We start from the raw sequence: 24,826 nt of genomic DNA on the forward strand, positions 1-24,826 counted from the left end.
TCATCACCTAGGTCTCCTCTCTGCATTTTTTTCCTGGTCCTTTTTCTCCATTCTCCATCTACAATGTCAGGCTCTTCTTATAGCTTTTCTTGAGGGTTTGTAAGACTTCCAGGCTTGTATCATTTATATGTAAGGTACAATGTGTGTTCCTGTAGTGTTTAACAGTATGTTCATTTTGAAATATTCACCTACATTATCTAACATTCCTCCATACATTCCTTGTATTACCATTCCAACTTTGTGTTGTGTCTTCTGACAGTAAAGGGTGTTAGGGGAATCCAAACTTTTGGTTAATAGCGCTTATTGTATCCCCCCAGTTATCTAAGAAATTTGAAATGATACAAGTCACCTTGTTGTTATAAAGCTTTCTTCTTAAATGTAAACTGTCTAAATTTCTAAAATTTTAGGCTAGAATCTGCAAATGTACTTGGGAAAATGCGTGGATTGATTTTATCCTGAAAGTTTATTTTTGAAGGTAGAATCATTCTGCAATGGTATCATCATAGAACTTCCTGGCTTTTGATTCACCATTATGATTTCATAAGTTAAATTGATGTCAAAATCAATACCTTTACATTTCAAATCATTACTCAAAAATGTAAATGTGAAATACGTTTAAATATTGAGCATGAAATTCAGTACTCAATTATTAAGTTACTACTTACATAAGTGTTTTGAGTGAAGAATTTCTTTTCATTAGTAACTCACACTCATGCTTTTTCTTTGACATTGTGGTCACATCATCTTATGTAAATAGAATATTCATTTTCTAGGAGGTGGAGAGTTTAATATATTTATAAAAGAAGATACTCAAAAGCAGAACCTAATTAATCATTGGTGGTTTTGATGAGGGAATCGGCAAGATGCACAGACGACAGGAAGGATCAGGAATCTTCTAGTCCTGAGTGTACTGCAAATTCTATGCTATGATATTAGAATCCGCTTTACCTGCTTGTCAAGTGAGATCAATATCAACACTTCCCTTTCCTCACAGAATTGTTGTAAGAATAAAAAGTAATATAAAATGAAGTGTGAAAACAATAATGCCTTGAAAAAATTATATGCTTGCTTTTAATAAATCTTGAAAAATTACATGCTTTCTTTTAATCTTGAAAAAGTTACATGCTTTCTTTTAATGAATATAGCTAGTTGTTCTTTTACATTTTGATTTTATTGAGTTACCTTTTCTCGACAATGAAATATTGTAACTAAATCATAACTATGTAGGCAATGTAAGATTATCTTACCCTCCTGCATCTTTTTTACTAAGTAGAAAGAAATCTATTTTGACTGCATAATATAGAACCAATAAAAAGTACAGAGAGTTTGGATTCCCTTAACCATTACCCCTCCCCACCCCACTGGAGATATTAAAGTAAGAAGCTTTTTGTTTTTCAAAAAAACAAAACAAAAACAAAAACAAAACACCAGTGGTGAATTACATTCATTTTCAGACACAAAATAAAATCTAAGGGGATTTCTAATTTTAGGGTGACTTTTAATTTTATTACACATACTAAAATGTTTTCTTTCACCTTACCATTCTATTCTAGTATCAATCATTAATTAACATTTTCTTAAATTATGCTGGTACTTGGAGGGATAAATTATTATTTATTATTTCTCCAAATATATATCTAATGCAGTGTTTTTCACCCAGGGGTGACTTTGTGCCCCAGAAAAAATTTGGCAATGTTTAGAAACATTTGTGGTTATCATAACTTGGGGCATGGGGGCGTTGCTCCTTGTATCTGCTTGGCATAGAGGCCAATGATGCTGATAAACACTCGACAATGCATGAGACATCGCCCTCCCCAACAAAGAATTATCTGGTAAAAAATGTGAATAGTGCTAATGTTGAAAAACTGCTCAAAAAGGGCTGAAGAATTTGAGGCAAGAATAAGTGTATGGAATCCTTTAAATGAATATAAATTTGTAAAATTGTATAGCAGCATTGGTAGGTAGCAATTTTGCTGTAGAAAAGCCATTTGTTAATAAAGTATGACAGGGCAAATTGAACTGGACTGCTTTTTAAAATTCTTTTGTTGGCAGCAAAATGAATTTAGGTCGTTTTGGGTTAGAGATATTAAACAAGCAGCTCACCCAGCCTGTGGTTGATTATTTTTTAATTTAGTTTTAATAGAATCTAGTATGATCTTTTTCACTTTTGATTGCACATGAATTTTCTGGTCAAAATACATACTCAATTCACAATTTATATATAGCTTTACTTTAGATATGGAAAGGGTGAGGATAGGTTAATAAATTATCCCCGGAATTAAAAACAAAAACCAAGTAGATAGCTTCTATTAGATGTCTTAATATATTCCTTGGTTTGAATCCGTGTTCTTAAAGATGAACTTGTAATTTACCTTTTATGTCAACTGTCTCTATCCTAAAAATTGAAAAATTTTTGCTATGAATGTTTTTCATACTCTTTAGCCTTTGTCATAATTTAGCTCCTCTACTCCAGAAATAGTCTGCATTTCTGGTTAGATATAATCATCTGTTCTTATGTATAGTATGGAGAAAATTAAGAGGCATGTTTATGATTATCATTTGTTCTTTTCCTTCTTATATCTTTAATGTACTGCTCAAAAGTGTCACCGCCATGTTCTTGTTAATAGGAACCAGGGTGAGCAGCAGTGTATGCTGTGGAACGTTCACCAGTTCTCACTTCATTCTTCCTAAATATCCTTCCTCAACATAATGTCCCATTTGAAATGTGACACGGTTCCAGCTAAGAAGCTTTATCATATCAAATAGAATAGAATGGCTAGGGAAACTCTTGAGTTTGTTATTAGAATGCCAGTTTGATATAGTTATCCTTAGAAAAGTATGAACTATAAATTTGAGAATATCTTCTTCTGACTCTGTGTCTTATAAAAAAAATTTGAGAATATGACCAAATTATGTACTTGTATGTGTGTATATATAGAATTGTGTGTGTCTGTCTATGTTCAGATGGTATTTATAGTAAACATATTTTGATTTCTTGTGTATTAATTGATAGATACTAGAAGTTCTGAACTAAATATTACTAGTCTAAAATAACTTGGAATTGACTACAGAATAAGGTAAACCCTAATATCCTGACTTTAATAGCTCTTCATAATCATGTCTCAATTTGCCTTTCAGTCTTCATCTTCCAATAATTCCTTGGATCATACACATTTTTCTCTCTTTCATCCTGTATTGAAATACACGTTTCCTCCAAAATGTGGCTATAATCCCATATTTTTGACTGTGATTATAGCCTATGTGATTCTACTTTCCTGTGAATTCTGACAGCATAAATTTCTGAATCTCTTCATTGGAGCATTAATATTCTTCCTTATATTGATGAATACCTTCTATTGTGTATTTATTATTGGAATTTAATTATTGTATAGGTGTCGTATTTGTAGTCTGTTATGTAACTGCATAGCACCTTACCTGTTATTTTTTTAGGTTTAAAATAAATATTGATTTTAAAATACAGGGAGGAAGTTGTTATAAGTCAGCATTCACATTCCCAGCAAAGCCTGACACAGTGACTGATACCAGTATCCATTCTCTAATTTATGCAATTAATATGTATTGTGCCAGGCACTGTACTGTGTGCTGGCATGTACCAGTGAACACAACAGACAAAAATCTTTGTCCTCTCGAAACTTACATTTTGGTTAAAGGAAATAGAAAATACATAATAAACACAATATTTACACAAATTATATACGTTAGGTGATTGCAGATGCTTAAAAGTAGTAAAACAGAAATCTATTTATAGAAGTCATACTACTATTTATAGAAGTCATAAAAATGTCATCATATCCCATCTCATAATATCCCATCTCAAAAAGCTAGGTTATAGAGGAAAGAAGAAAAGGGCTATAATTTACTTAAAATGAAAATGCATCTAATCAAATGTGATTTTTAAAATGGCAGTAATACAGTGCCATGCATTCTTGTAAAATGAGTATTTATAGCTTCATAAATGTACACAAACTACATTAAATTAATATATTTTAGCAGTTGGTATTTGCAATTCTTTACCAAACTGTACTAAACACAACTGGCAATATATTCAAAAGTACTAAAGAGAAAGACATTTTCAAAGCTTGACTTTTGTTTAAGAGATTGCATCATTTACTATTTTAATCAAAAGGAAATGGGGAGAGGTTGGAAGGGATCAGGGATTAATTAGAAATTGCTGCATAATTTTTATGTCAAAATTCATCTTTTAAAACTCAGCTGATTTTCATAGAAGAAATGTAAGTTTTATTTTGTCTTTGCTATTAGTAAAAATATATTCTAACATCAATTCAGATTTAGAGTTACTAGTTACTCTCGACCTTGGATAAATGAATCTTAACATATCAACAGCTCTCTGTCGGCCAGCTTAGATGATGTTGAGACTTACGATAAATAAAAAGAAAAATTTTACTATGTTTTTGAATCATTGTAGAGTTTCTTTAGTTATGGGAACTTTGATCCTTGAAAGTGACCAAGAAAGAACATTATATTATTCTTTTGTGTTAATATACCTTTTAGAAACAAGACATTCTCAGTTGCTAAGGAACAAGTAGTTCAAAAGCCCGAGGAACACTGAATAAAGGCGGGGGGAACCTAACCCACAGACAAACCATCCCACGTTGCAAAATTCAACTAAAATTAAGTGAAATTGATTTTGTGGGCATCGGAAGCAGTTGAGGTGACAATGAATCTCTTTCCCTGCTTGCATTAGTATTGAAGATATATGAATTTACTCCTATTACCAATAAAGACAGTGAAATTATAATGATAGTGGGAGATAGAACGTTTTCTTTTAATCCCACCTCTCATTATTATGAGGTAGGATCATATTTATTCATCCAATTTATCTACAGTTTTATATAGTGTATGCACATCCATTTTGTTATTTTTAGCTCTTCTGTGTAGACTTTCTTCTTAGAACCTCACACAGTTGTGAAGGTAATAATGGGTGTCCTTGAACTAATTTCATTATTTCCTGAAGCCTAACGGAAATTGTACATTTCTCACAATAGAGCTCATCTTTCATATTCAAGAGAATCTAATGATGAATGAAATGAAAGTGCAAAGTAATAATTAATAAATACTGTTAATCACAATGTTCAAACATGGAGCTCTGTTAGGATTTTTAGTTTTAAGAACGGTGAATCACTCAGTTTACTGTAGAAGTACTCATAAAAAATCTAGCAAATTTAAGGGGAAACTGAAACTGGAGGAGGAGGAGGAGCCTGGGTTTCAGCAAGAACTCAAGGAATTTAGAAGGTACTTTGGTCAAGGGAAGGGTGGTCCAGAGCCCAGGCAGCCTCAGAGAGACTCATTATTTTAGACTCTAAGCTGGGAGCTCTTCACAACTCGTGTTACTCTTCTATTGCTATTGTGATAAATTACTATAAACTTACTGGTCTAAAATGATGCAGATTTATTATCTTACAATTTTGTAGATCAGAGGTCCTTTCTTTGGCTTATTGCCCTTTTTCTCAATCTTCAAAGCCAGCAATGTAAGGCTGATTTCTTCTCATGCTGATTAGCAAATTAATTCCATCTGCAAACTTCATTCCTTTATGCTGTCTAACAACATATTCACAGGTTCTGGGGACTAGGATGTGGGTATTTTAGGGAAGCCATTATTCTCTCTGTCACAACCACCACTTCTGTTGCTCAGTAGATCTGAATACTGTTTTCCTCCCACTAATCTTTTCAATTCTACTTATACTTAAGCCCTTGCTTTATGCTCCATCCAACTCACTTCCAATGTGTGAGAATCTGGTTGGTTCAGTTTATTATTTATGCACATCTTTGCTGTGTGGTTGCTGTCAAGCCATTGACTGAGAAGTTAGCTGCTTCTTAGGTCTGATGTAAGTCCCAACACAGTTAGGGGCCTGGGCCATACATGAGAGTATTGCCAGCTGTGTGTGTGGGAGCTTCTAGGGCTTCTGTTTCATCAGGGACCGTCAAAGGGAAAACTTGCCTCAGAAAGATGGCTGTGGATGTGGCAGAAACCTTGCTTGCTTATCTGGACAAGTTCCATGGAAGGTAGTAAACGTACAGGTATTAAGGGTGGAGGTTGTCAAAATTTATATATTTAAGATTCAAGATGCAGAAATTTGACTATCTCTTAACTTGCTCATGAGCTGCCATTCCTTCTCCCAGGAGAGGGGAAAAGTTAATCTCACCACGTGAAGGTCAGTCTTTTTCAGTTCAAAAAAAGCCTTTCGTGGTCATTGAAGGATTTAGTAAATTTCAAGTCCAGCTTTCAATATTCTCTAATGTTCTTGACTTTGCTTCTTGGTGTGTGAGTGCAAGGAGAAACTTGAGTGACAAGATGTCTAGTGTATTTGCTGTCTTTTGTTCTCTTGACATAGATACTGACCTTGATTGCTACTTATGACTTGGCTAGTCTCCTCAACCTGCTTGGAGCCCCTCAATCTGGGTGGTTCTTTTCCATCATCCTTCAGCTGGACCTCTGCTTCCCACTGTCCCTCCCTCAACCTCTGCACTGCAATTCCCTTGATCCTGCACTCAGGCTATCTCCTAGCAGACATACTTGTCCTTAATTCTCAGTTCCTTTCTTACTTATTTCCAGGGGCTTTCCTATGTGCCCACAGTCTGCCGCAGCATAGGCAGGCTCACTTTACCTAAATGTGCCACGTTACCATTTACCTTCTGCTGCTCTGGGCAGTGGTTTGCTCTTTTATAATGAAATGAGATTCAAATGTCCTTTAGATATTCCAAAACCTGAATCCCAGTGTTCTCACTAGTATAATAGTTAACTAAATGTATTTTTTAGATTTCTTAAAGTGAAGACATAATACATGTGGAACACCTAAAAGTGGTATATAGTAGCTGCCTAAAAGTGATTGTTAATAATAATCTTCTAGATCATCCCAAACTTGGAAGCATATTTTGTTTTCAGTATCTCTGGGTTATCTGTATTATTCCATGGAGTCATTCCATGGCCTAATACTCTGGTTTCCAAAACATTTCTTCAGGAATTTTGTTAAGCAATTGTATCAGTGAGTGGTATCACTTTTTAGATAGTACATTTGAGGTTATTTTTAAAAGTATTATTTTGAAGATTATCTCAGAACTATAGACTTAGAGAAAAGAGACTTAGATTATGTTAACATAGATAATTAACATAATTAACAGATTATGTTAATTAGAGGAAAGAGACTTACAACATAGATGATTAGATATGGAAACCACCATCTATGTTGTTATCACAGTGAAACTTGGTCTTTGAATGTAACAGGAAAGAATATGAAAGCCACTTAAGATTCTAAGAAAGAGAATGTACAGGCAACAAGTATTCTTTCTGTCAAGACTTGTGTCAGGGTGGCAGGAGGAGAACTTGACCTGTAGAAAAACTAAAATATATTAGCTTATCAGTTAGGAGGAAAAATATCCTGCCTTGAAGTCTCTCTCTATGCTGCATTCTTTCTAGTAGGAAAAATGGCCAATATTGCACAGCATGTGAGGAGTTGACATGATTTGAATGGAGCTCTGTCTGGTGCCAAAAACTCATATTATTTCCACCGTGCTGTTTTTCCTTCGGGAACGAAATTGGATGAAATGGCAAATCATATAATTATTTACAAGGAAAAAAAAAAAACTAGGAAGAGGAAAAGGCACTCTAGGCTGTTTTTTAAATATTAATATATTAATGTACTAAATATTGTAGAAATGTGGCTTATTTCAGTGGTGAGAAGTGTTAGAAATATATGTAAATACATCATGCAGTCTTAAAAACCTATGTGAAACTTTCTACTTTGAAAATTATTTACTAAGCGTCTATCAGGAGACCTTTTGAAAGCCTTTGCAATAGCTCTCACAGTAACAAAGAATATTGTATTCTTTAGAACCACAGCAAAGGCGAGTTCTTTTGGTGGGTAGTTATATCATTTTATTTTATTTTTATTACCAAAGAAAACATTTCAGTTGTGGTTTTATAAAATAATACAGCTGGATATTTACACTGGGGCTTTAGACTTAAGCTTCCTTGACTTAATTTATTTGAAATTTATTTCTGAGTTATATCTTGTTTTTATTTCTTAAGTCTTTAAAAATTATCCTAAAAATTTGGGAGAATATTATTTATATGTTGAGACCATACGTATATACTTTGAAATAAATTCTTTTTTCTGATTTATAATCTATTCTTTAAAGTACCTAGCAATGTATGTGGCATCTGTAGGTAGCGACTTAATAAGTGACAGTACCTGTAGCACATAATTTGAAGTGGAGATTGTACATCTGAACTAACCTCCACCAACTAGGAAGCATATTATATTTCTGAGTCCACATGAAGGAGGTTAGACTTCATAGAGAAATAAACAAGATATTAATGGTACAAAGCACAACTGCATTTCATACCAATTAGAGCTCTATTGGTTTTACTGCAAAGAACTAAATATCCTGGATCAATTAAAGTGATGTTGAGGTTTATCTGTTTGTACCCCAAATCAATTAATCTATGTTTCTGAATCTCATCTTAGGCTGAAATGAAAGAGAAGGATTTGTGTTGGATGAAGGTTTTCATGGATGACCTGGGACTTTAGAACAGGACTCAATAATCTGCCTCTCAGCAGAAAGCATAAACAATTGAGTGATATGCAGGAATCCTGGTTGAAACCAAATGCAGGGATTTAATATATCACAAAATTAATGCACCTTGTATAGTTTGAATGAGAACCTACAAGGTTAAAGTTCAAATGAGTATGGGCAGAACCTCATAGTTTGAATAACTCATTGGAATTTAGGAGTAACAATTTGATTTAAATCTTTTAAAATATTAATTTTAATCACTTTAAAAATTGTAAGTCCATGTAAAACTAATACACTGTGTGGTAAATGTTAGCATATGTGTCAGCGTCCATTTGAAGCCAGCATTTACCAGGAGCATCCGTGCTCAGCTGGGACTAGGCTATAGAACCTGTTGGTAGTGAAGCAGAATGCTGGAGTTGTGCCAGAAAAAAGCAGGGTTGAACTGGTTCCTGTATGTGCCTGGATTCACTTCTCATAAGACAGTAAAAACCTGCCAGGTCCTGGCTTTCAAAGATGGTTTAGTCATGCATGTGCACCCCATCTGTTGGATGCATAAGGGATTTCCTTCGTAGCTCAGCCCTCCAGCCACAAACACTGCCACTGTTTCTCCCCCTCCCCCTTTCTTTAATTTGTCCTTTCGTTCTGGGAGTGTACTGGCTGTGTAAGCCAGGTGCAGCTTATGCTGCTCTAGGGAAATCCTTCCATAGACACTGAGGAGAGCCAGAAAGGTAGCCGAGTTTTTCTTTTGCTACCTAGCTTAATTTCAGGACGGTTTGATTCAGTGGTTAAAAGTCATTTTTAGTTTGATAATAAAAAAAAATGAATATACAATTACAGTTCCAACCAAAACTTTAATGTAGGCGTCAGTGACCTTGAACTCCTCTGTGTGAACTGTCTCTGAAGCTCCCTGTCTTACCTAGATGAAACTCAGCTTAACTTATTCCATCTCTCTCTCTCTCTTTTCTCTCATATTCCATAAGGTTTAGCAGCATACTCTTTACAGACTGCTTACAGAGAGGGAAAACAATGGGCAGTCTCCCTCAATACATTCTCTAAGTGGGAACATAACGCTTCCTCCTACCTTTGGTCTCCACACTTGTCCTCCAGGTTGGACATCCCGTGTTCCAATTCTCCTTCTGTTATCTAGGTTGGCCTCCCTTTTTCTTAAAATGCTGATGACAGTTAATACCAAGTTTTGAGGTTGGGAGGGTACAGCTTGAAACCTCAAAACTGCACAACAAACCATTGTGGTGCAAGGATGTTTTACAACCTGTTAGCATAACCTCTATTTTGGCCAGCTGGTAATCTTATAGCCAATTTATATTTATATATTTTTTCGTGATGTACCCAAACTCCAAAATGATCAAGATAAAGAAAGGAAAGGGGTGGCCTTTCTAATCAGTTGTTTATAGTTTTAAATACATTCTAATGGGAACCTAAAAGCCACATAAGCAATCATTCTTGTTAATTTTCTTTTTTTTCACACAGATTTATGAAAAATATCAAGATTTGTATACTGTGGAACCAAATAATGCACGTCAGCTGGTGGAAATTGCAGCCAGGGATATTGAGAAACTTCTGAGCAACAGATCTAAAGCTCTAGTTGTGAGTTTAAATTTTATTATTTTCTATTACTTATCTATTCATTTTTCATGATTTATTTGGAGGGTTTTATTGGTATGCTTTCTTTATCTTAGTAACTGTGTTCATGTAATATGCTAATAAAAGATGAGATATCATGGTTTCATTGTGAACCCAAAATAGTTAGCTTATTTCTAATTATTAGTTTATTTTATATTACTGTTATCTTTTTATAATATATATTTGATATATATTGATCCATATGTACATCATGATACTTAATAATAAAATGAACATGTTTAAATCTATCACATCACATAAAACTCACAAATATTATCAGTACCTTTAAAGTGTGCTACTCTTCTGTCCCACCATCCTTGCCTGTCTGCCACAGGTGGCCATTATGCTAGATATTAGATTAATTATTATTATTTTTTTTTGCTTTTTAAATATAGTTGTATCTCACAAAGTTGTTATGCTAAACAAGATATTTTTTAGTTTGCTTTTCAGCTATACTAAATTCGTATCATACTGTAGGTAGTCTTCAGCTACTTGGCTTTTCTCCATCAACATGATTTTAGTATGATTTATCTGTATGTTTGCACTTAGGTTTAATTCATTTTATGCCCAGTTAAATATTATTTTATGAGGCTATATCTCAATTTATTCCTTTATTCTGTGTTGGTCAATTATTATTTGGATTGTTTCCAAATGGACACTGTGAATAATGCTGCTGAATTGTCTTGAACAAGTCTCCTGGCACACATGTGCAAGACTATCTGTAGGGTGAATACAGGATAGTAGAATTGCTAGATTGGGGGTTATTCACAAAATCAGTTTTACAAAAGTATGACAGTTGTTTTCCATAATAATGGTATGAATTTAGATCTCTGCTAACCATATATGAGCCCCCATCAGTCCACATTCTGGCAAACAGGTGGGAATGTCAGACTTCTTAATCATAGGAGATCAAATGGGCATGAAGTGGTACCTCTGTGTTTTACTAATGAGGAAGACATCTTGCTGTATATTCACAAACCATTCTTGTTTCCTCTTCAGTGAAATTTTTTTGCGTAATTTTTTCATTCATTATGTATTGTTGATGGTAATTCATTTTAGTTATATATGATGCAAATATCTTTTTCCAGTTTGTGCTTTGTCCATTGTCTATGTCCTGGTTTTGATGAGATAAGGTCTTAATTTTAATGTAGTGAAAGTCAACTTTTCTTTTAATAATTAGTATTTTGGGGTGTTTTAAGAAATCCTTCCCTACCCTGAGGGTTACACACGTGATTTTTAAATATGTTTTATTCTACATGGTTCTAAGTTTTGTCTTTCACGTTTATGTACTTAGTCCACTTGTGAGTGATATTAACATATACTTTGGGGCTGCAATCCAAATTAATTTTTTTGCAAACAATTTTCCCATGGTGTTTATTAAACAGTTTGCCTTCACCCAGTGAGCTCTGATTGTCAAGGTAGCTATCTGGTAGTCCGAGTCCCTCACTATGTTCTTCTTCAGAAGGATCTTGAGTATTCTCTAACATTGACCTTTCGTCTAAATTTTAGATTCAGCATGTCATTATTCAGGAATATCTCTACTGGGATTTTGATTGGTATTATATGGACTTAGACCAAATTGAGAAGAATTGATATCTTTATTATATTTTGTCTTTCTATTTATAAACAGGATCTTCTGTTTAGCAATTTTTTATGTCATTCAATAAGCTTTTAAGATTTTTTTCATAAAGTTCTTACACATCTTTTGTTGGATATAATGCTGGAGTGTCAGTTTAGCTCCTTTTATTCTGTAGATCTCAACACTATTACGGGTGTTTGTCCCAAGACAACTTTAAATTTCATGTGTACTTAACACAGTTCAGATTTTTAGTTTACTGTAGCTTATATATATCTGGACCCTCAGGCATTTTCCTTGCTTTTTTAGGCACTTATAAATCTTTATATTTTTCTTAAAGTATCAAAGGTCTTGTTGTAATGTATCAGGAATTTCTGTTGGAATATGTGGTATGCCATATTGCTAGAAGTTGAACACTTAATTTTTAAAAAATGAATAATTGAGTAATCCATAGTAAGATAAACTCTCATGAATGGAAAATTCAAAGCATTATTATCTTCAAGTTTGGGGATGTGAATACCATTTTTAAACATTAAGAGATGTAAACGTTTGCAATAAAAACTTACTTAATAAAAAGTAAGGTACTTCTATTAAAGTGATTAATATTCTGATGACGTCTGAAAATGATTTTATTTATTTTGATTTTATCTATTTTGATTTTATCAGCTTACATTTTTCCTCAGGATATAGGAAGCAGGTAATCTGGAGATCAAAGTTTCTGTAAAAAGATTGCAGAATAAAATAGTTTGTATCTTAACTTAATAGGATTAAAATAGGAGCCTATTGAGACTTCTTTCTTATTTATCATTTGGAATTGAAGCTTGAAACACCTGGTGCATTATTTGAGTCCTGTGGGGGATCAGTGAAGATCTTAAGTGCATCATGGCAGAATACAGAAGACACAATAGTTAATTAAGTATAGAATTAGTTAGATTTTATTTCAGGGAGAAAGATTCATGTTTGTTTTCAAACTAAATTCTTGGCTTTTTTGATTCCACAAAATAGAAAACACATTATTTATCATAGAAATATTTTGAGGCTAATTGAAAAACAGGTGCTACATTATATTGTAAGTGCATGCACGATGGCATTATCAATTTACTTCTATTTTTGTCATAGGCTTATACTCAGACATCTGGATTAAAAAAGCTTCAATTTATCTGGGTGGGATACTAGTGCAATTTTAGAGGTAAATATGGTGGGAAAAAATCATGAATATACAAATCTAAGGTAGATGATAAAATTTAATATCAATTAGACTTTATTGAGTGCTTACCAAGTAGCATCATCTAATTATTTCTCACAATAATACTGTGGTCTAGACAGCATTATTAGTCTCATTTTTCACTGAGAAAGCTGGGACTTTGAGGGTTTCTGAAACTTGCCCATGGAAATGTTTCTAATAAGTAATGTATACCAGTGCTTCTCAAACTTTAATATGTACATGGATAACCCATGGCTCTTGTTAAAATGCAAATTTTTATTCAGTAGCTCAGGCCAGAGATACTACATTTCTAATAAGCTTCCAGGTGATGTTCATGCTCCTGGAACAAAGATCACACTTTGAGCAGCAAGAATGTAAGAGGATTCAAATTCAGGTGTGTCTGATTTTAAGATCTTCGTTCTTTCTTGTTACACAAACGTATCCTTGGCTTGAAGAAGTGTATAATCATAAAAAGTAAGAAATGGTGGCTTGGTAGTATCCTGTAAACTATTATTCATCCAAACTAATTAAGAATTGTGTGTTCCAGTTACTAGAATATTCTGTAAGGCTATTAATTTTTCAGTGAATCCTACATTGATTAACCACTTTCAAAAGAATGATTCAATGAAAAAAAAATGTATGATATTGAAACAATTTTCATTTTTATTTGAATTTGGAAAATTTTAAAACCTTTATTATTCCTCAGTATCAAGGTTATCAACATAAGATACCTTTGAAAATACAGATGTAAAAACTGTGAAAGAAAAGCACATTGAACTGGTTGTTTTCTTATATATGTCTACTAAAGAAATTAACAGTTTATCTTTGATAATTCAGGCTTTTTAAAAAAGGGAAGTGTACAATTGGAGTATTTTTTTTAGTGGAATTATTGCTTTTCAGTATCTGCAATAACTGTTATTGTGCATACATGCACAGAGATTTTATGTTTTAACTTTAATTTTTAATCCTATCTTTTATGCCTGTTGATTAAAAACTTAAATGGAACTTATTTTATTGCTTTATGCTTTAGCTTGTATTTGTTTATATGTTTGATTCTAAACTACTTCCCCCAACGTTTTCTTTTTTCAGTGTCAGCATTTATTTTGACTTTTTATTTATATAAATTTTATGCTATGGTCTTTTGATTTCCTACATCAACCAGCCTTAGGAAAAGCTCAGAGAGAAATCAATACAAAAAAATTTTAGTTTCTATCTCCTTGATAGCAAAACAGACTTTTACACTTTATTAGTTGTGGTTTGCTTTTTTTTTGGTGGGGGTTGGGGGCAGTGGCTGTATAAAATCATGTTTTGATTCTGATGATTCATGTGCATTAAGGCCTTACAGAAATTCTATGAAGTAGACACATTAAACATTTATTCATTCTTATTTTATGAAGGAGAAAACTGAGAGGACCAAGGTTCTTGTCCAAAACTGTATAGACGGCATGAGGTAGTGGCAGAATTCAGTTTTAGCATTTCTGTCTACAAATCCAGTTTTTCCCCCCCTCCAAATCCACACTGATAATTTGAAACATTTTATTTCCAAGGCATATCTGCTAAATGACTATTTTTCTGACGTTTGCTATATCCATGTCTCAGAAACTGGCTCCATATGATCATTATACTGCTAATGTCATTGGATTATTCTTAGTCTCAAATCAAGCAATGTTTAGAAGCAAAAAAGAAACCATCATTTACTATTGTTGTTAACATTCATTTCAGCCTGAACTAGGCTGAAATTTCTGCAAGTATTAATGATCAATTTATGGGAGAAGGCTTTTCAACAAAAACGTCCAACCTCCAGTGGTGCCCCCTGAGAGAAGCAGGTAAATGAAATTGGTGGTCTCATTGTTCACCAACCAGCCCAGCCAAGGGGATCTGCTCCATGAATGAAGGTCTCTAGGCATTTTGCTGAAAGAAAATAGAATCAAGGTTATAATAAACAAATTTTTCTAGTGACACTTTTCCAATTATGGCATATTTTGTTTCCCTCTGGTTGTCCTGGTAACTTTAATTAAAGCTGCTCCAATCTATTATGAAGCTTTAAATACTGTAATATGCTCCAATTCTTAATTCAACCTTGATATTGAGCTTATGATTAGATAATGAAAATGGGAAAATAACAAATGTTTTCAAATGATTACTAAAGTAGCTGCCCCCCACCCAGAACTACATTATTGTTATTTGACCAAATAGTTTATTTATGTTTAACTCTTAGACCAGTAGTTCTCCATCATTTATATTTGTCAGCAGTGCCAATAAAATTTGCTAAAAATGCAGATTTCTGGTCTTTATCTCTGGAGATTTTAACTCAAAAATATAGAATGAAAATCGAGAAAAATTAGGTGCAAAGAAGTGAGAAAGGGATCTGAGGAAGAATTGTGAAATCCTTTAAAGACTCAAAGTAGAATTAAAAATTTATTGTATTTGGCTATTAGGAGTCATTTATTTACTTTTGTGAGAATGGATTCCGTAAAATGCATTGGAACAGAGTAAAGAATAGTATTACAGAGTGACTGGAAAGTGAGAAACTGGCAAGAAATTTGTGTAGATTTTCATGAAGTTTGGTAGGAGAAATGTGAAGTCTACTAAAGATTTTGTTTTTCTTTTTTGTTTGTTTTTGAGAATGGAGGACATACAAGCATGATCATAGCTAAAAAGAAGAAATCTATGAAATTTGAAAATAAGGAAAAAAAAAGTCTGAATGTTGAAGAGATGATTCCAGAAAAAGTAGACAGAGAGTAGATGAGAAGTCATGCAGTTTATCTTTGAAAAGATGGTGGGATCTTTCACTTGGGACAGAAGGGATGTTATTAAATATAAATAAAGATAATTGATTTTTAGGTAGGGAAAATTTGAAAGTCACATTGGGTAACCACTTTTCTCTTGGTAGGTAGCAGGTGATTTTATATGCACAGATTGAAGGGGGCAATGGTGCAGATTTAGGGGAACTAAGTAAGAAAAAGTGAAAGGAGTCTACTAGGGGTAAGTAAAATGACTGACAAAACTCTATGGCCTTCCTAATGCTGAGAAAAAGCAGAAGATAAAAAATATCCTCATGTTCTGAAAGTGAGGTTCTAAGGTCCATCTCAATTTCAAAGAGCTCTCTGAAAATTCTGGGTATGTGGGTGTGTATATCTTGAACATTAGTCCACAATCTATCTGAAGGGTATAAACTTATCCAGGTTAAAGACAAGAGAAGAATTCCTTGGGAAAAAAGTGTAAAGTATTATGCTATCTATTTTCTTTCTCTCAGGCGAAAAGTGTGCTTATTGTTCTCTTTAATCTTAGTGTAAATGTCTTTGAGAGGATTACTCAGAGAGCTAATATATTTCCCCTTGAGTCTGAGTAGTAAAGGGAGTAGGTAATCCACTATTTGTTTTGCAAAGTTGAGATTACTTTTATTTATTTGGATTTGATACATGCCTGTGGATGCTAAAAGTGAAGCACTAAAGCCAGAGATGCCTGCCTGGTGGCAGGGCAGTGAGAGGTGGCATCACTGGGCATAAGCTTACACACAAAGCAGGGCAGCAGTGCACCTTATGGAGTGCAGCTGGTCTGGGACTGGTTCCAGCAGGGCGTCCTATCAGGGGCAAAACCAGTTCAGCTGAAAGAGGGTAGAATTTACACTGTTAGATGGGAGCTGAAGGGCTGGGGTGTAAATGACAGCCAGAGGTGTGGCATTGCAGTTGGATATCCTCAGTGTCTCCCGACAACCCTGGAAATTACCCCAGGAGAGGAACAAGTCAGTGTTGAACATCCATCAGTCCCAGAGAGAACCCACACACGATACAGTTAAGAGAAGGCCTTGCTCTGCCAGCTTTCTCACAGTGCCATTACTGAAATGACTGCGTGTGAGCTGGGACGTGGGGTGAGGGTGGGATTGAGAGGAGAAGCTCAGAGAGGGAATGTGGAAGTCCGCCATACCACCCCCTGAGCTTTCTGTCTGAAGCAGTGCCAACCTGCTAGTGGGATTTTAAATGAATTTTAAACTAAGCTTAGGTTTTTGATTTTTTACTTCAGATTAGATATTTTAATTGACTGACATTGTTTTTGGAAATAAAACTCTTACATATAATGGTAAATGGAAAAGTTATGGAACCTGTAAGGTATAATGTTGTTTTCAAACATGATTAAGAGACAATTTAAATGGATTGTGAATTTATTTTCTCTCGTGTTAGCAAGAAACCTGTAGGCAGGTAGCTCCCATTCTGTTACTTCTATGTCCATCTCACCGGGCAACCTTTGACTGCAATGGGGGTGGAGGGGCAGATAAGAAACATAATATATAGCTGGGCCATTGCTTCTCTGTACAAAATTGGGGTACTCTCAATTAAAATGTATACCTGACCATTTTTGTGCCATTTGAGTTTTAGAGAAAAGAGTCTAGGGACAATTCATTTTAAAGAAGCAGAGGAGAGAAAAGAAAACGTTGCTTTCTGTAGCTTTTTTTTAAAATACAGAGTTTACCCTTTCATATAATAATTATTATACATTAATAATCAAATCAGCTTTCTATAACAAGGCTTGGGACAGTATAAACAATAGTAGAATGAAATGACTGTTGAATGAATCCATCCAGGATTGAGGATTGGCAGAGTGTATTTTGTAAACATCAAGGGTATTTAAGAATAGTCAATAATAGTTGAAGTATTTGAAACCATGAGCTGTGTTAGGTAGGGTCTGGCAATGGTGAAGAATCAAGAGTTCAAGAGAGTAGACATTTCTATGTGGTTAAACTGCGTTTATGGGAACAGTAGAAAAATGAGAAGTTGTGGTAAAGGACAGAAATTTAAGAAATTAAGTGTTCTGGGTAATAACAAGGTAGAGGCTTGAGTGAATGAGCTGGTTACTTAAGCAGAGAAGAATGAAAGTTATTGACATTTTAATACTAAGGAGCAAATTAATAATTGGCATTTACTGAAAGTCTGCTATGGTCTAGAAATTTTGCTAGGCTCTTTCCATATGTTTCTAACACAATTTCTATTCTGCAAAGTAGGTATAATTATCTTCATTGTACAGATGAGAAAATGAAAGCTCAGAGTTGTTCAATAATTTGCCTTAGTCTTACACAGCTAACAAAGAATTCAAACCTGGTTGTGTATATACACTAAGTTCTGACTTAACCTCAATACGTTCTTGGAAACTGGGACTTTAAGTCAATTGCCATGTAATGGAACCAATTTTACCATAGGCTAATAGATAACAAACAAGACTGATGTGCCTATGGCATATTTCTGGTCACAAAAGCACCAAACTTCTAAGTAAAGACCAAAATACTTCTAATATTAAATACTGAAATAATGTGAAATATACATACATTTAAGAAAGATTAATGTAAACAAGTAAGGTAATTAACTGCTTATTCCAGTTCAGGATTGGGAGTGGCCAGAGCCCAGCCCTGCAGCTCAGGGTGCAGGGCAGGAACCTGCCTGCACAGGATACCATCCTATTGCAGGGTCCGCTCAGACACACCCCCATACTCGCTCATTATGGGACAATTTAGACACCCCAGTTAACCTAAGGTGCACATCTTTGGGATTTGGGAGGAACTGGAATACCCAGAGAAAATCCAGGAAGACCTGGAAAGAATGTGCCACCTCCATGAAGAAAGTGGCCCCTGCCTGGGGGAATAGATTTTTTTTTCCTTATCAAAATTATAATGAAATGACATTGAACAAAATGATGTTATTTGAGGACCCACTATATCTACAAAAATACTTAGCACTGGTTCCCTTATGTACCCTCTTACTTGTTTAAAAGCTTGCAGCATTAACTCATTTAATCTCTATAGGGCATCAGCTGAACTAAGAAAATAAATGACTTCACCACATCTTACACAGAGATATTTGGGCTTGAATTCTTGCATGTAGGCTAACTTTTAGCTGTATGCACCATATTTTTCATGTCCATGATATCTCAATAATCCTAGCCAAAATTTATCTTTCATTTGTCCAGTCAACTCAAAGAGGTCTGTCCAGGTTGATCCATAGCTATTATTAACATAACTGAGAAAGCCATACCAAGAGTGCTTCAATGAAGTCCTATAGTACTATTATATTTAATCCCTTTGAAGTTGGCATTCTTGTCCATTTTGTTTGTGCTACAGCATTTAACACCTACCTAGAATATAATTTAGTTAGTTTACCTACCAAATAAAATATGGGCATAAGCTGTAGAACAGAATGTCTTTCCACTTAATGGTTGTCCAGTAGAATGGCTCTTGATTTTGAAATCCACTCTTCATAGACTAGACTGAGCTCTTAATAAGCTGTTTTTGTTTCTTGTTTTGTATTTTTTGTTTTGCTGATGCTTATAAGGCAACTATTTACATTTTCATCCTCCAAACTCAATATTTTTAACAATACAATATATGAGCAGAAATACAGTTAATAAAACATCAGAACCATGTGGAGATGCTTTGAAATGTAGGCTAGGTGCCTACCGGGGAGATGTGCATGTTTTCTGCTGGCCTTCAGAGGCAGCTAGTGCCTCCTAACACCTGTCTGTTAACAATCCTATGTACCATTGGTCACGAAGTAATGTTTGTGGCACTTTATACTCTCATATATAGTTTATTAATTTATCAATGTACCTTGGATTTGATAAGTGTATATTTTACTGTTTTATTTAGGTTTTAAAAAGTTGATTGGGGATTTGGATTGACACAAATACATTGTATTTTTTTTCCATGTAAAATAATAAATAATAGGCTATCAGAATTTTTCACTCAGAACATCAGATTTTTCTGAAGCAGATTACTGGGTTAAGTGGGAGATACCTGTACTTCTCAGTATCATTTGTTAAATGGAAAAGCTCCAGATACACCACCACATTTCTTCTCTTAGGTTACACATACTTTAGCAGCATCTTTATAGATTTTTAAATCTAAAGTAATTATAATGATAGGAATTTGGGGCCAAACAGAAGAGATGGTAAAACACTAAGTGCTGTGTTTAGGACCTCTTAAATTACACTAAGGAAACAGATCCATATACCTGTAACTGTGCTGTGACTCTCTACCACACTCAGCATTTTAATTTTTATGACATTTTGTTTTTATTATATATTATTTAAAGGTTAGCAGTGAAGTGTTTTGAAACAATACTTTCTCTTGTAAATTGCTCAGTGCTAGAGAGTATGTTTTCCTTCCCTCGTTCCATGAAGTAGTGTCAGCACTAAATGGCTTTCTGAACAAGGGTACTTTGGAAAAAAGGATAATTGTCAAATATACCTTTAAGATAGAAAGCACGATTAATGTTATGGTGCACCTAATTCTTTAATGGAAGGCTCAGACAAAGAAAGGCTTGGGGCAACAATGATAGTCTCTTCCTCCTAAAAAACAAACAAACAAACAAAGAAAACTCTTGGAAATGTGATTCTTACAGTCTTGAGTTGGCTTTAGTATAAGAAGGTAATAATATTTAAATTATCAACAACATCATTACTGTATTGACGATTTGACAAAGATCATGTACGTTCTGATAACACAAAAACACAGCATTTGCAAAAATTATGGGAAAAGGGAGTGTTGGGTTTCTTGATTAATTTGGAGAAAATGAAAAATTAGGTAAACTGATGTGCAAAACTTACACAGACAGGAGCTACATAATTTGTAGGGCCTAGTACAAAATGTAAATGTGAGGCCCTTGTTAGAGAGTTATTAAGAGTTTCAAAATGGTAGCAGCAGAGAATTAAACCAAGCGTGGAGTCCTTCTGTGTGGGGTGCTGTCTGACTGTACAGGTCTCTAATCTATGAAGCTGGCTGGTCCTGCACACAGGTGATTAGTGGTAGAGCTGGACCTCAAACTTGGGATTCTCAGCTGCTATGCTTTTTCTAGGATGATAGTCATTGAACTTTACTTGGTTACTTGAGATTCTATGAATCTATGGTGATTGTTGTAATATAACCCCAAGTGCGGCTCTTCTCCCCCAAAAATCCATATGTCATTTCACTTCTCTTTTTACAAACTACCTGACTTGTCTCAAGACAAATGCTCTGATAAGAATGTGCTAGTTAATAGTGTTTTAGGTAAAAATAAATACAGAGAAACAGCACTACTCCAAGGCTACCCTCTTTGATTCACATAATGGAATCTTTAAATAGAACTTCATGGCATCCCATAAATTCAAAGACAACCTGACAAAATAGTGTCTGCTAACATTAAACACTGTTTAGACATTTATAGAGTTCAACTTCAAATGGTGTTCTGATTCCTAAATGTTAACTTTATTTTTTTAATTTGTTGATGTTTAGTTTTCCCTTTTGTTCATTAATTCATTATCTTCCTACAGAATTATATAAACTCTGCACCTTCCTCTGAATTCATTTGCTAACTTTTACTGAGTAACATGAAGGCAGAAGCCCTTTGTGAGATGCCCAGTGCTATTCTGGCTTCTTTGTGTACACAGAAGTTCTTTTGAACCTATTCTCCATAATTTTTCAAAGCTTGTAAAATCACAAACGACATTTGCAAAGATAAGTTGTCTGTGCTTTCTCTAAAATCCCATGACACAATTTACTATTAGAATGATGGAACGCTCTGTTAATTTAATTAAGGTATCATAGAATCATAAATCCTGACAGAATTTTGAAAATTCAGTTTTCTGGCCTTTCCATCTCAGGGCAGTGACTGTCTAAACGACCAAGGTCAGGGAGTTGGCTGTTCTTTTCTCAAATATTTTTAGTAAGTAAAGTTCCACAATTTATTAATAAAACCCCAATGCCAGGAGTAGTGGCTCACACCTGTAATCCCACCACTGTGGGAGGCTGAAGCGGGAGGATGCTTGAGGCCAGGAGTTTGAGACCAGCCTGAGCAACATAGCAAGACCCTATCTCTAAAAAAAAAAAAAAAAAAAAAATAAGCTATGATGATACCACTACACCTTAACCCTGGGGGACAGAGCAAGACCTTGCCACAAAAACAAACAAATGAATGAAAAAACCCATTGTTGTTGTGTAGCTAGGTTTTTAAGAAATTATTTCTAACATCCATGTCCTTGTCTGATTAAAATGTGTTTTATTTTCTGACCCCTGTATGCATTCTCCTTTGCTTGGCATTCTCCTTAGAAGAATATCTCATTTTGTGTTTGTGTGTGGAGGGGATTGTTGGGGTATGGATGAGCTATCATCACCTCATCATAGCTTAGTGCTCTTGGCAAATAATGATGGCTTTCAGTTGCTGAGCCATCACTATTGCCAGACATTGTGGTAAGTGCTTTACACACATTATCAAATTTAATCTTCAGAACAACCTTATGAGGTAGATAGATATGTTATTGTGTCTGAAGATCAGAAACAATCTTCTTATAGTCTGTGTAATCTTCTGTTACATAATGGAACCAAAGTCATCCAACTCTTCAGGGTCAGGTAGAGGAGGTTTTAAACCCATGTATCCCTGACTTCTGTCTGTGCTTTTCAACAATGTGCTGTAGCTCTATAACGTTTAATGCATCTTGAGTTTTTAAAGCTTTTGTATATAGAGATATTTTCTATTCCTTTTTCATTTTGTACTGTCTTGTGGAAATTATCAAATACTTCTCTACTTTTCTTAAAACATAGAGGCCAGAAATGAAGGTTGTACTTTTATAAAAGAGAACTGTAGTAAAACAATGTACAACTGCAAGTTAATAATTTTCATTTGCATTTGATCCAATTACAGTGAAAACTACTTTATTCTTTCCGGGTTGTAGTTTAGATGATACTAAATGTGTTATATGATTTTATGATTTTGATATGTTTTATACTCAGGTTAATAAATATACAAGTATATCCTTGTTGTTAATAATTTAAACAATATAAAAATGTAGTATAAGATGAAAAAAAATTCTCTAAGAGTCCATCCACTATCCAGACAAAAACTACCTTTTAAAATTCAGTGACTATGTTTTAGGACAATTGTGTGTGTGACTTACTAATACTTAGTGGAGATTTTTATGTGACTGGATATTCATAAAATCTGTTCACTATCTTTGTAATATTCTACCAAATAAATATCTTATTATTTATTGAGGTAGTCTCCTATTCCTAGCCTTTTAGTTTATTTTTGATGTAGATAATACTGATATTGTATACAGCACATCTTTACATATATATGGGAAAAGTTTTGATTATTAGAATTATGTAAGTAAAATGGTTGTGTCAAAAGCATATGGGGCATTATTTACATTTTTATTTTAAGGGAATAGAAATCATTAATCCTTCCATTAATTCCTTCTCTCCTTTTTCTTTATTTATTTTTATATAATAGGACCTCTGATAGACTCAAGGAAGGAGTGACCATGTTATATTTGGCTCAGTATAATAAGTTAAATATGGTTCTGTAAGTAGGACTTAATTTTAAATGATAGATATATTTTTAATTATTATAATAATGTCAAAAACTCATACTTTTCTTTGCAGATTAATGCCTTTGTTGTTGGCAACATAATCAGTTCAAAATTAACAGGCTGTTTGGGGCAAACATCTGTCTTCCAGATTTATTTAAAAAAAAAAAATCAGCCTCAGAGTTGCGGTTACTGATTACAGATACCAGCTCATCTGCTCTATCTTGCATGTATTATCCCGCCACAAGCAGGGGGCCCACATGCCACCCTTGGGGTGAGTGCTTCTATTGTTGGCCATCCTTGTATTCCAGGGCAACTGACACCGTCAGGACCCAGTTAAGAGCAAAAATCAAGTTGTGTCTTGACAGCCGAGGCATTAGTTACAAAAGACTGTCTACTCCTTCTCTCGTTAATTTATTCATTTAGTACCAGGACTCATTACTCTCCAATTACAGCTACTCCAATAAATGTTGGTCTATTGTGAACCAATCACCCCTGACTGTTTATACTGTCTTTTCTGAGAAATTTGAGGTCTGCTGACTTAAAGGTCCAATAATAATGACTCATTTTCTACAAGTGGATTTAGAGAGAATTTATTGCCCCATATATTACTGCCTGCACCATTTTTCCCCCAGCACAACATCATAATGTGGATTCTTAAACAGGAAAAGAATTAAATAAATCATCCTGTATGATATTTATGTGCTTAGAACATTTCGTTAAAATGCGAATACTCAAATAGCCTTTGCTTTCAGTTCATAGTAATAAGTTTGACTATTGCAGAAATGTTCATTTTCATTAAACGACTTAGTACACATCAACTCCCCCCTCTCAAGTGGACATTTTAAACTTAAAAGATCAAAAGAGATTAATACACTGTATTACTTCTGATGTCTTTATTAGTAACTATATTTTGACTCACTAATTGTGTCCATTGAAATGAAATTAATCCTCACAATTTCTCAGTAAAGAATGATGTTTTTAGTTTAAATATTAATATGCTTAAAAATATCAAATATCTTATTTAAGACATTAACATAAAATCATAACAGTAATAACAATTTAGTAAGTGCTTACAATGTACTAGACACTGTGCTAAAGACTTTATTTGCATTTACTTATTTAATCCTTACAACACACTTCCACACTTGGGATTAATAGTGTCTCCATTTTATAGAGATATTTTGCCCAAGGATTTGTGTCCAGATCTATTTAGTTCCCAAGGTTTTGGCAGCCTTTTTTTTCTCATTCTGCCTTTCACTTATCATGTGTCAGCTACTCTGCTGAGTGTTTTACACATATTCCATTTAATTCTTTCTGCTCTCTGTCTCGTTCCCTCCACCTCCTTTTTCTTCTTCCTCCTCCTCTTCCTCCTCCCCCTCTTCTTCCTCCATTTCCTTTTCCTTCTCCTCCTCTTGCTCTTATTACATAACGTGATAAGATGAGGAAGTATAGAATTATAAAGTTTTAAGTGTATTATCTGAGGTCATGTAGTTCTAGATTGGTATTTTTGTTTCAAAATA

The 24,826-nt window shown here is 34.2% G+C and overlaps 1 protein-coding gene across 7 annotated transcripts in view; it reads left to right on the plus strand.

The window, feature by feature from the left end:
• Positions 1-24,826, plus strand: part of CACNA2D1 (calcium voltage-gated channel auxiliary subunit alpha2delta 1) — a 474,506-nt gene that overhangs the window by 94,267 nt on the left and 355,413 nt on the right. For all 7 annotated transcript variants that reach the window (XM_069461262.1, XM_069461263.1, XM_069461264.1 and 4 more), the window contains exon 3: positions 10,045-10,161. In XM_069461262.1, coding sequence (XP_069317363.1) covers positions 10,045-10,161 — 117 coding nt within the window. The remainder of the gene's footprint in view (positions 1-10,044; positions 10,162-24,826) is intronic.

This window comes from Eulemur rufifrons, chromosome 29 (assembly GCF_041146395.1).
Source record: "Eulemur rufifrons isolate Redbay chromosome 29, OSU_ERuf_1, whole genome shotgun sequence".
Lineage (NCBI taxonomy): Eukaryota > Metazoa > Chordata > Mammalia > Primates > Lemuridae > Eulemur > Eulemur rufifrons.